Raw genomic sequence first — 13,718 nt, 5'->3', positions numbered from 1 at the left:
TTTATACACTACACAGAAACATTAGACTAAAAAAATAACTCAAATTAAATTAAAGAGACTTTAAAACTATTTGAGGGGGTTGCCTTCTTCTGTACCTCCTTTCTCCGAAAATACTAAAATTCCATATTTTATAAACAGTGACTTTAAGGTTCTCATACATGTTTGATTTTATTTTATAGTTTTCACCAAAATCATATTTCTTTTTTATAAAAGTACATCTAAATTGATAATAGCACAAATTTTCCTTTGCTAAGAGCTTTTGAAAAGATACTTTAAGATTGACAAGTTTTGCACAGTAAAACCAAGCATAAATATTAGATTTCGTTATTGCATTTATAGCGTACAAAGCTACGTTTTTAGGAATTAAATTCCAAGGGCTGCTCATTGCTTACAATTGTTTGATAACTTTGCTTACAACCTGTTTGATCCAAGACTCCCTTCATCAATCCCAATTTCTTTTAATCAAGTTTAATATTTGTATAATAGCAATTATAAAGCCTCACCTCAGTTAAACAAAGCTTTAAAATAAGTATCTATATTAATCGTTTGTCAAACAGTTCGTAGAGACGAGCTGTAGGTAAACGAACTCTAAGTACACCCAGTAGTAAACAAAACTTTGGAAAAAAGAATTTTGGTAACAATTAAACCATCAAAAGAATTAGCTTTTTATGCTGATTCCACATATATAAAGTTCATTAAGTTTAATGCAACCCATCAAAAGCTACGAGCTTGATAAAACTTACCTAACTTTCGAAAAAGCGGGGAGACACCGCCAAAAAGACAAGCGGTCTCAATGAAAATCGAACTATCATGTTTCACATATCAGAGAACCCTACAATAGAAGTTCCTATCTACAAAAATGTGGAATTTGTATTTTTTGCCCGAAGAAGTGACGTTTTCATTTGTTGCTTTTTTTTCGGTCAATATCTACCAAATCATATTATTGAGTTAGGAATAAAGTTAATACACCATTCGATGCCTTTTTTTATGCTGATTACGAATATAATAAGCATTTCTATTGGAAATGAATTTCAGCCCCCCCTCCTATATATGCCAATTCAGGGTTAGGTTAGGTTAGGTTGGGTTAGGTTAGGTATAGCCTATAGAGGGGAAGGGGCTGAAATTCATTTCCGATAGAAAAGCTTATTATATTCGTAATCAGCATAAAAAAAGGCATCGAATGGTGTATTCACTTTATTCCTAACTCAATAATATGATTTGGTAGATATTGACCCTTTTTTCCAGGTGATTGTGTTGAACCAATGGTCCTAGACAATTGAGAGAGGGCTCATTCAACCGGAAATTAAAAGTTATTATACTCTTTTCAATTAAAACAAAACCATTGGTGGGCAACTAGCCCCCCTCTCAAGATTTCTTTTTCCCCAAAGAAATCCGATCAAAATTTGTGACAGCCATTTGTTTCAAACAGCATCTGTGGAATGGACTTAAATTTCTACAATTTGCCAATTTATTATACATAGTATTTGTTATTGACAAATATACTAAATTTTTAGAGGGGAGATTTTTAGCGGGGGAAGTATTTTGAAGGGGATATTTTTTGGCAGAACATTTTCCAAGCGAAGTTTCTAGGGGAAATTTTACACAGGGGAAGGGAGATTTCCCGGTATAATTTGGAAAATTATCAGAAAAAATAAATAAAAGTAAGGAGCAAGATTAAAACTTAAAACAATGAGAAATTATCCTGTATATGAGGGTTTACCCCTCCCCCACATGACTTTTTGCACCAACCCTTTAAGAACGACTGCTGAAACACAAGGGCCGTTTAACTGGAGCAAGAAAATATTTAAAACGCTAAAAACTTTAGCGTAAGGAGCGAGGTATTGGGGAAGGGGCAGCCCCCCTCACATACGGAATAGTTTCTGTTCGCTATAATCTTTCATATTGCTCCTTATTTTCAGTTACAAAAACTGATACTTTTTAGATTTAATTTTGTGCGGACTGACTACATACATCCTTATGAAAGACTCCTCCACAGTGTGACACTAAGACCTCTTAAATTGGGAAGATTTATATCTAGTTTTTTTATAATTTTAAATTTATTGGCAACGTCAAAATTTTCAGTTGATACCATTTTGGCACCCTTGAGGACGAAATTACTCGATTTCATATTTCTAGAATATATTTTTTTTTCTAGGACGAGTTATTCATATCAGACTCAACTATAGGGTATGAGGCCACAGTGTCATCTGTAAATCTTCAGGAGTCAACAACAATCTCCCTGACATTGTCAACAGATAGGAATGTCTCCACAGAGCTGCAAACCATTTCAGTAACAAGTAGCACAGGCTACCCCACGACATCAGGTTTTACTAATCCAGAAAACGAAAGTGAAACCTTCTTTACTGATAGCACAATGTCTAAGTCTGTAGATTTTTCTTTAAGTACTAGCACTTTTAGTCCCACTCTGGATAATCAATTTAATGGAACTGTAAGTAGTAATAAAAATAATGATGAATCTGCCACTTCTTCTAAACTGTCGACCATTCAAACAGAATCCTTAGACTTTAACAGTACACCTGATGAATCGTCTGTTAGAAATATATATAACAGCACGATTGCAGGTTTTGATACAACCCCTTCTTATTCAAGCTTTAACCCCACTTCTTTGAATCAAACTTCGTCTCAAATGATTAAAACCTCATCATCTTTTCATAGCAGTACTTCCAAACCAATCTTCTCAACCACCTTGCCATCTTCTGATTCTTCTTCAATTCTAAGCCCTGAAAATGAATCTGGTAAACACACGGAAACAACTTTTGAAGTTGACACTTCCACGGCTATACTCTTCTCTGTTTCTATGACACCAACTTCTTCATCTTCTATTAATACTATAAATTCAGAAACAGCCTCTGAAGTTGATATTCCATCAACTATGTCATTCTCCACTTCTTCAATATTAGCATCTTCAACAAATGGCAAAACTGACACAAAAATTGGAATTGAAGAAGTAACTACGGCCCATATAACGACCGAGGTAGACTTCGGAATGACCAAGTCAACCAGTACTGATTCAACAGAGTCAACAACACTGGATACAAAGGAAGGAAAGGAAACATCTTCCACTTCTTCTCTTGGATCAACGGTAAATACAGGCAATGATATCAGTGAAATCGACGCAGTTACAGTTGATCATACAGTTACTCCAAGTCATGACAGAACTAGGGTGACAGAAGTTTCTTTTACATCTCCTTCAACGCTGATTTACGATCAATCATTTGGTACAAAAACTACAGGTGGTCCAGAAAATTCTATTAAAACAACAGGGTATACAAGCCCAATAGGGGTTAATCAAGAGGAGCAAAAAGAAACAGAAAGTACGATCTTCTTGACTACTTCAGCAGGGAGTGTTTCATTAAACGACTCGAAAGACATTAATTCTGTCATAACTGAAAGTACCCCTTCAAAAAGTTCTACAATATATGCATCAGTTTCAACTAAAGACCTCGAAGTGACAACTGATAAATATTCTGACTCTACTAGGAAAAATACTGAATCATCAACAAAAACTTTAGAAGAAAACACTACTGTTAGTTTTTCTGATGGCCAAGAATTAGTCCAGTCTTATTATTCAACCACTTTAGGCGATATAAAAACAAAACAAAGCACTAATATTAGACAATCAGAGCCAACGACAAGTACAAAGAATATCATCATATCAAGTGATGAATCAATAACTACTTTGTCTTCAGGAACTGAAACACCTGCAGTAACGTTGAGTCCAGCTGAATCTTCTACTGATCTTTCTACAGCAAAAGCATCACAAGACTTTTTCACAGAGAGGCATACCACCATTGACCTAACTGAAGATTTAACAAACACATCAAGTAGTCTTCTTCAGCTCACTTCTGAGTTTGCTGAGGGTACAACAAATTTTATCACAGAGACGGAAAAAGAAAAATTGAACACAATGTCTTTCACACTGTCAGTTCTATCGAACAATACATCACCAACAGTAACCTTTTCATCAAGTGATAGCAAGCTCAGTTCTTCAAAAGATACTGCAACTGAGTCTTATTCTTATTATACTAGCAAAAACAACAGCATTATAACATTTTCATATGAAAGTTCAACTTCACCCGTATCTGATAGTAAGACACCGACCATTATGGACAAAACCACTGTAATTCCACAAACTGAAAGTTTTAAAACAAACAGTGAAGAATTAAGTACCGAATTTGCACCCATAACTAATAGTGGCACATTTGTAACATTTGTGTCAGAATTAGTGACAGCCAACAAAAATACACCTCCATCGTCAACGGAATATACAAAATTTTCAACATTAAATACTTCAATGCCACAAACCAGTGAGCCTACCTCTTCTAGCACTATTCTTGGAGCTGATACGACAACTGAAGTAGCTGTAACCGACGCGTATATCAAAACAACAACTTCAAAACAATCGAGCAGTACCAATAGTGTTGAAACGCTTAATTTGACAACAGAATTTCAAAATTTTGAAACAACAGTTGACACTGGAGCTTCCACAGCAAAAATTATAAACGACGAAGAGGAAAATATGTTAGATAACGGAACTACAATAAGCTATTCGATTATTCCTTCAAAGAGTTACTTTTCTGATAGCCAAACATCGTTGAGCAGTCAATCATTTTTTTCAAGCACTTCAGATGATACAAAAAGAGACCAAAGTACTACTGTTGGACCATCGGAATCAACCATCAAGTCAGTATATACCAGTATGTCAATCGATGAATCAACAGATACAACACTATCAGACAGTGAATCTTCTTCTGTTTTACAGAATACAACAGCAACACAAGGCTTTACCATGGAAAGCAAAACTAAGGCTGATTTTGCAGAAGATTTGACAAGTACAGCAAGCAGTCTTCTTGAATTTACTTCTGAAGTTACTGACATCACGTCAAACTTTTATACAGACAATTCCGATGAAGAAATAAACACTATTTCTTCAACTCTGCTAATCTTATCGAACTACACATCCCCAACAAAAACTTTTTCTTCCGATAAGCCTGATCTAATTCCTTCAACAGACGATACAACCGAGTCCTCTTCCTCTCAACCTAGCTCGGACACCGATACTGACAAACTTTTATATGAAAGCACAACTGAACCAACATCTGACACCAGCGAGATACTGCCGAGTACGGACGAAAATACTTTAAGTCAACAGGCTGATGATGAAAAAGCAACACAAGAAAAGTTTAATACCAAATGGTCAACAACAAGTGAAACTGAAATATCAGTTACCTTTGTGTCAGAAGCAGCTACAGTCTCCTCAAATAAGCTATCTTCGGTAACAGAATATTCAACTCTATCAACACCAGATAGTTCAACGCACCAAAATAGTAAGCCCACCTCTTCCAGAGCTAGTCTAAGCACTGAAAGGACAACTGAAAAAATAATAACAGATCCAAATTCCATGACAATTACTTCAAAACCACTGAGTAGTACTGAAAATTTTCTAACTTCTGGTTTGACGTCAGAATTTCAAGATTCTGATGACGGAGAAAAGATCTTGGATAATGAAATCACAGTAAGATACTCTACCATTTCTTCGACAGATTATTTTACCAGTCAAATGCCAAGCTCGAGTACACTAGACATCGAAGATACGTCGGAAACAAAAACTACACTTAATCATAGCAGTGTTACACATGATGCTAACCTAACGACTAAAAACAACGAGGAAATATTTTCAGTTTCTACGTCAGAGTCCTTTTCAAGCCCTTATACTACTACTCTTCTTCCCCCTGAAACTTCAACGGAATTTTCTGGTACTTCAACCATGAAAACTAACAATCGAATGAGTTCGATTTCTAACATGCTTATTGAGTCGACCACTGAAACAGGATTAAACTTTTCAACTGACGCGAAACACATAACAACCAATTTAATATTAGAAAATAGCACAAAAACACCCCAAACTACAAGCTTAAGTTCCGGATACCCAAGCTACAGTGCAATAGGAGATGTTTATACTACCCAGACAATTGGGAAGAATGATGAAAAAACAGTGTATTTAAATCACATAACTACGTCTAGTTATTCTATCTCCAGTTCAACATCATCCACTGGTACAGAAGCTACCAAATTGGAAACAAATAATCCTATAGCCACTAATACAGCTGTCACAGAAACATTACATCAGTCAAAATCTACTGGCTCCGTAACAACATCGGACATTTTAATGCCGGACGAAGCAACAACAACTAATTTTAGGGATAGTTCCATATTTTCAGATTCCTCTACTTACTACAATGAAACATCGACTAAAAATCCAACTTTTACTGGAAACGATTTTGAATCAAGTAGCTCTAAATATGAAACTGAAAGTGCAAATGAAAACGAGGCAACTGAATATGGGATAAGCACTTCAGAAACCAATACTGTTGAATTTATAAATGCAACTGAAGCAATAACAGAAAGTGAGTTGAATTCACAAACTACCGGAAATGTCCTTCATTCAAGTGACACATCTACCAGCTTCACGTCGTCGACGAATTTTGACATGTACACAGAACCATCAGTTATTGCTAGTAAACCTACTTCTGGAATTAATTCAACTACAGAAAAATCAACTACCTTCACAACAATTTCCACTTCCCCAATATCAATATCAGAACATCCCAATTCAAAAACAGAAATGACCGAGATTAAAGAGATAACTTCTATTACTGACACGGTTAGTACACATCAAAGCAACACAGAAGATGATTTTGTTGCAACTATTCTGCCATATAATAATGAAACATCAGTTAACGAAACAAGCTATCTTTTTACCGACAGCTCTTCCAGTTTGACCTACAATGAGATATCGTCTGAAAGTTCTACAAGTATTAACGACTTTGAGATTGAGAATACGGTACCTACAGAAGCCTTCAGTCAATCAATCAAAATATCAACTGTGACCCCAAACACAGCTGCAGAGAATTTTGATATAGTTAGCAATCCGCTTCAAGAAACAACAATGAGCCCTGGACGCCCTAGCTCCACTCAGGTATTAGTAGTTGTGAATAGTGATGAAACTAACTCAAAGTTTACTGAGACGACAATAAGTGAATTTTCTATAACAACAGAAAATTCGACAATCCATACAATTGAAAATAAAACTAGCCCAACAATGGAGGTACCTATCAGCAGCTCAGGCACTTACCCGACCACCCTTGCGTACTCAAGCCGCTTCACTAGACTAAGTACCACAATTAAATCTGAAAATTCTTCTTTCCCTTTTACTACTTCAGAAATCTATTCTACGGTAAGTCTTCTTTCACTAACTTTTCATATCTTTAAATTAACTCATCTAACATAGCTAAGAGCTAAGCTCAGCTATAGAGCTAATTAAATACTAAATTTCGTTTAAATAGGTAAAAGATACCTTTCTGATATATAAATTTGTAGAAAATAATAAGCATGAAGCACGAACATTTTCTACTTGACTATTTCCGGTTATTTTTTATTCCAGTCAAAATTCTTCCTCGAAAAACAATTTTCAATGTTCTAACAGTCCAAGATTTTTTTTAATTACAAAAAAAAACACTAAAGTACAAGGAAGTTTCAATAAATTAAAGTTGAAATTATGGACAGAAGACGAGAGTGACCCAACTTAGGAGTTTCTGATGATGAATTGCCTCGTTTTCCCCCGTCGTCAGTTAAAATTGCAAATTGTTACCATAAAGTTTTATCAGGCAACAAGCAATGGCAAGACAGTTAAGTTTCCATAAAGAAAGACTACTTTTCAAATGCAGTCAATAAAATATAAATCATTCCTTTTTCTTTTAAAAAAAGAAGAAAATAGCATATGTTTTAATTTACTCAAGTAAAGAAGAACAGAATAATTGTTTTCTTTTTGCTTTGTTGGCTTCTTCTTGGAATCTAATATTTGGGTAGCTGGGACGCAAAGTTTTCTAAATTCCGGATAGTCTCTTTCTAATTCCGGTAGCATAAGTAAAACAATAAGTAAAATAAATGGTATTGTAGTATCTCCTATATATAAAGTACTGCTTTGCAGTAGATAAGGTGACTAGGGCCTCTAGGAATTTTAAAAAGTTATTTTATTTACGTCAGGAATAGAAATGTTGAATGGTTAACATCAGGAGCTTAATTTTCTATGGGGCAGGGGGGGGGTAAATTCTCCTCCCAGACCTCGTTTATCCCCAACCCCATATCCCAGTTTGCCCCCCCCCCAGCTTAAATTTAGTTTCTTCATAATCTTGTCAAAACTAAGATAAGCCTTCATTTCAAGCATCCACAGAAACGGGTCAGTTTTCTTTATTATATCTTTACCTTTATGGTATTATATGTTTCATTTATCAGTTTTAACTTTCATTTTGACTTGATTTGGGAAAATTACCTCCAACTTTACCCTCCTTCACCAGGATTTGGACGAAATTACGCCACTGCTCAACACATCTATTATATGCAAAACTTGCTGAATTATTGTACTTTACATCCTTTTCTACGTAAAAAAAAAGTGTTGGACTTTATTTAATTTCGAGTTCAAGCTCTAAGTGAGTATGATTATCTGATACTTGCTTTAAAAGGTAATTGACACAAATTCTTACTGACAAAAAATCCAATGCTACAAAAAAACAAAAAAATAACAATTAAACTAATATAACAATAAATAACATAAAATAAATTAAATTAAAATAACAATAAAAATTAATCGGGTAAAGTTTTCTAACCCCAGCCTTGCATCTCTCTACCTTCAAGTCGTAATTTAGCACCCATATGTTCTTGCCAATATTTTGGACAAAACTGGGAATAGGCCTACACGGGATTTAGGTAAAATAAATTTGAGATGGAATAAGATATTATTTTACAAAGATGGAGCCTATCACATGCGATACACGGGGAATCCACTTTTACGTAAAAAAATAACCCACAGAAAAAATGTTCAAAAATAATTGAGTAATTTATGTTTCGAAAATGAAGTTCACAAAGCTATGTCATAAAGTAGACAAATTGAAAAAAAAGCTCCGCATAGCATCATCATCAATAAGGGGAAGGGGGTCTGTAATCGGAATCAATTTCTTTTTTTAATGAAAAAGAGGGAATAAAATTCTTTTGATATCTCTGTATCGCAATCAAGGTTTTTTTTCAGATTAGGGGGAGAAAGTTCTGCGTCTTTGGGAAATGTTTGTCCTAGGAAATACTTAAGTGTTGGATACGATGATCTCAATTACCTCATTTCAGCCGTTGTTATGCTACCAAAACTAAAAAACTGTGTTTGTTTTTAACATTAAACTACTTGATAACTAGGATATTTAATTGATAAATTAAACAAAAACTTACCAAGTTTGAAGTTTGATTGTAATTCTACTCCAAAGAAGGAGCGCCAGCGTAGCTGAGAGTTCAACTGAGATAGACCTTTGCAATCGCCTCGATTGACCAAAACAAACCCAGTATTTTAAAGTCATTGTAATATGCGGTGGTTAAGCTCATGATGAAACGCTCAGAGTTCAACGGGAAGGGAAATTGGGAGGGCAGTTGAATTCTCAGCGACGCTGGTGTTCCTTCTTTGGAGTAGAATTATAATCAAACTTCAAACTTGGTAAGTTTTCGTTTAATTTATCAATTCTACTTCAAAAGGAGCGTCATTGCTCCGCCTTCGAGTTCAACTGAGATTTTAAAGTTCAGCATGAGCTATACCAACACTAATGATGAATAATAGCCCTATTCATTAAAAGAGGCTGTTGTACAAAAATTCCAAATATATAGAAAGATATTTCAAATATAACAAAATACAGTGAATATATTAAAAAGACAGATAACTGCTGACCACTTTCAATTGGTTTATTATAAAACCTTGCAAACGTTTTGGCGTTTGTCCAGCCTACATATTTTATGATTTGATCTACATCAATTCCTCTTGCTTTAAGGTGGGACGTTGAGGCAGACCGTGTGCTATGAGCACCATAAACACTGATATCTATACCTGCAAGAAATAAAACTTCTTTTATCCATCTAGAAATAGATGACTTGGACACAGCAGTATGAGGCTTACGATATGTAAGAAAAAGTGCGTCGTTTCTATTTGGATATAATGTCATTCTAATATACCTAGCTAGGTGCGTTGCCGGACCCAGGGACGACTCTTGAAAAGGTCGAAATTTAACTAATGATTTGTGGTTGCCCGGTTTCGATGTTTTTAACAATACATTGATTTGAAAATCAAAACTTCCATCGTCATTATGTACCATACTACTAAGTGATAAACTGGCCAAAAACTGAACTCTTTCACAAGCTGATAAAATCAATAAAACTGCTAATTTTTGTGTTAGTGTCTTTAATTGAAGATTTTCGATATCCCAAGCTGGCAGTCTAAAGAGATCAAATGCACATTTTACATCCTAAATACTTGAAATCTTGGGTAGACTAGGCCTTCTATTAAAGACACCTCTCATAAGCTTCTTGGTGATGTGATTACTGCCTAACTGAAGGCTTGGTAGAATTGCCGATAAAGCACTCCTCGCAGTATTAATAGCACTGTATCCAACACCTGAGTGAAAAGGTTCAGTAAGAAATGTCAAAGTTTCCGGTAGAGTTGCCTCCACGGCCTGGATTGTGTTTCTTCCACAAAATTCTATCCATTTTTCAATTTAAACTTTGTATGGGCAGTTAGTTGAATCCCACCATCCATCCATGATAATATTGACTGTGGAGGGAGAATATTCGTGGTGGTTAAGCCCTTGCCAGAGACGACGCAAGCCGCTAGGTGTAACGTCTTGGACAATGGATGGTGCAAGGTCGGTTTCTGTGGGAGAGACAAAGTAAAATTATCATTTGGTAGACATATTGGACTTCCTATTAAAAGCTTTAATAGTAAGGGATACCATACTTGTGTAGTCCAATTTGGAAAGATCAAAATACCAGTGGCCTGATCTGTTTCCACCTTCTGAAGGGTCCTCAGAAGTAAACTGAATGGGGGGAATGCATAAAAGAAATAATGCTTCCAATTCATTGCAAATGCATCTACGAAAAAATATTCTGGATCTGGTTTCCAAGAAACAAATGGTTTAATCTGAAAATTTAATCTAGTCGCAAACAAATCAACATCTTTTGACTGAAATACTAAAAAATTCAAATTAGTAAATATTTCAGAATCCAATTTCCATTCCTTTTCATTATCAAATTTTTGTGATGCCTTATCCTCAATATTAGCAACCCCAGGCACATGTTCTGCAGATATCCATCCTTTGCCCTGCAGTACTACCTGCCAGACCTTATTTGCGAAATAATTACAAAATTTAGATTTTGATCCTCCCATTTTATTTATATAAGCTACTGTAGTTATATTGTCAGAACGCAGCCGAACATGCATGCCTTTAATATCATGGGCAAAACATTTTAATCCCAGATAAACGGCCTTCGTTTCTAAGACATTGATATCAAATCTCTTCTCTTCTGAGGACCATTCACCTGTGGCCGTTTTAATGGAATATTCATCCACGAGTGCCCAACCAAGTTTCGACGCATCACTACACAAATATTTATCAATTGATCTAGGCCCGATTGCCTTAGAAGCATGATTGGCACTATTCAACCACCATTGTAGTTCTGAATTTACATCGGATGTTAAAATTATCCTTGCCGCAAAATTACCTTTCGCGTACTTTAATGCTTGAGTTTTCAACGATTCCGCTTCTCGGTAATATAAGGGCCCTAATTCTACTGCTGGAAATGTTGAAACAAGAACGCCAAGAGTTTCAGCCAATTCTTGAATCGTAGTAAATTTTTGACAAAGAATTTTTGAAACCAAATGTATAACTTTTTTAATTTTTCTTTCTGGCAGGACAATACGCATTGATCGCGAATCCAACAAAAAGCCCAGAAATTCTATTTGTTGGCTATGAATGAGAACTGACTTTCCCGGGTGGATCAAAAACCCCAGTTCTGACAGTAATTTCACTGTTTCATAGACATTATTTTGACACTCTAAATATGACCTTCCCAGAAGGAGAGAATCGTCTAAATACGTAACTGACAAATACCCTTTTCTTCGAAGGAGAGAGATAACAGGTTTCATAAGTTTCGTAAGAACCCTAGGGGCCGATGATAAGCCATTTGGCATTGAAGTAAAAGCATAACAAAGGTCAACTTGAAAACAAAGCCACATTTGATCTTCAAAATCAACAGGGCATGAATAATAAAAATCGACTAGGTCAATAGAGGCCATATAACAATTTTTTGTCATCAAAAGAACCGCAGAATGAACACTTTCCATTTTAAAATGGTAATATTTAATGTTTTCATTTAAATTTTTAAGATTAAGAATAAACCGGGTAGACCCATCATTCTTTGGGACTGTAAAAACGGGAGAAATACAACGTATTTCCTTTATTCTGAAGTCGGGTACTTTAACAATAACACCTTTATGCAATAAAATATCAACTTCTTTTCTTATAGCCTCTATTTCTTCAAACGTAAAACTTTTGTTTTTTGTTTTCAAAGCTTTTAGTGGTGTTTTCTCAAATTCAATCTTATAGCCTGAGGCTACAATATTCAAAATATTCAAATCACTGGTTATTAACTGCCATTTTGAGATGTACTTACTAATTCCCCCAGCTTTAAAGTTATCAGTCAAATGTTGTGACTGCCTATTGAAATTAACAACAAAATCATAAAAATCAAGAGTGGGGTATGATAAATAGTACATACCTGCTGTTTGCGATCCCTTTTCTGGAAATTCTGAAATTTCTGGAATTTGGACCTCTCTTGACGGTCCTGGCCCTGCTTTCTGCGATAATTTGGACGGGGGGCCTCATTCTGCCATCGGCGATAACGGTAGGCCCCCCTTGCACGTTTTTTGGTTTTCCAAAAGATTTTTTCAAATCCGCCACGGATTTAGCTTTAGACGTTGTTTTGGCAATATCTTTGCCAAAAAGATACTCCGTGACTTTGACTTCAGGAGCACAAAAAGCTGATGCTACAGTGGGATCTGGGCTCAATTCGAATTTCATCGCATGACGTCTTTTTAAACTTAGATCGTAATTGGTGAGGCCAAGCATGTGAACTGCATCTGTAAGGTTTTTGACAACCTTTTCTTTAATATGCTCATTTTCTAGCTCAAGAATCGTATTTGCTGCCTCTAAAACACAAAATGTTGAGTGAGCAATTGTCCGCTGCACTTGAAGTGCCTTAGCATCCCTCTGTTTAGCCTGTGATGAGAGAATAGCCCAAATTTCACTATTCACTTTGGAGGAACAATTTTTTCGGTATTCGCAGGCCTAGGGTGGTGCTCAAATAACTCTTTTAGCTTCACTATTTCCAAAGGCTGAGAAAAAGCTCTATTTGCAACTTTGGCAAGTTTCTTATGGATCTTGGGACCCTCTTTGGTACCAGAACGTTCTTCAGAAATCTTTTTGAATAGAGCGTCATTTGACGTGTTTTCTTTTAATCTTTTACCTTTGTGTTTTTCCGGAGAAGCCTTCCGCTTTGTGTCATGGATTTTTGTGGGGCTTCGAGAGCAAGATTTTTCGTTCCTAGAACTAATTTCAGGGCTCCGAGAGCCATACCGAGCACGAGTTTGAAACTCTGGGCTCCGAGAGCCATTTGTCTGATCGCTATCACTTGAGAGTATTCTGCGACGCGAATGAGCTTTATATTGCCTGCCACGCCTCTCACTATCATAATCTTCATTGACTAAATTGTCCAACAATCCAATCACTAACTCACTATCACTCATTATTTAATTTGGTCTGAATCAAAGCGAA

At 35.7% G+C, this 13,718-nt stretch overlaps 2 protein-coding genes across 3 annotated transcripts in view; one reads left to right on the top strand and one right to left on the bottom strand.

Moving 5' to 3' along the window:
• LOC148947818 (uncharacterized) overlaps positions 1–13,718 on the top strand; it is a 50,831-nt gene that overhangs the window by 25,635 nt on the left and 11,478 nt on the right. Inside the window, exon 4 of one of the 2 annotated variants that reach the window (XM_089095463.1) lies at positions 2,156–7,000. In XM_089095463.1, coding sequence (XP_088951589.1) covers positions 2,156–7,000 — 4,845 coding nt within the window. Of the gene's footprint in view, positions 1–2,155; positions 7,259–13,718 lie in introns of both variants that reach the window. The other variant, XM_089095462.1, reaches the window with a different exon arrangement.
• The window catches only part of LOC148947819 (uncharacterized), a 759-nt gene continuing 97 nt past the window's right edge, over positions 13,057–13,718 (bottom strand). Inside the window, exon 1 of the mRNA XM_089096243.1 lies at positions 13,057–13,718. This exon is cut by the window's right edge and continues 97 nt beyond it. Coding sequence (XP_088952369.1) covers positions 13,196–13,690 — 495 coding nt within the window. The 5' untranslated portion in view covers positions 13,691–13,718 and the 3' untranslated portion in view covers positions 13,057–13,195.

This window comes from Artemia sp. Qi Xiang Cuo, chromosome 10, assembly GCF_049724085.1.
Source record: "Artemia sp. Qi Xiang Cuo chromosome 10, ASM4972408v1, whole genome shotgun sequence".
Lineage (NCBI taxonomy): Eukaryota > Metazoa > Arthropoda > Branchiopoda > Anostraca > Artemiidae > Artemia > Artemia sp. Qi Xiang Cuo.
Note: the sequence above shows the minus strand (reverse complement) of the source record. Positions and strands in the feature narration are given on the sequence as shown.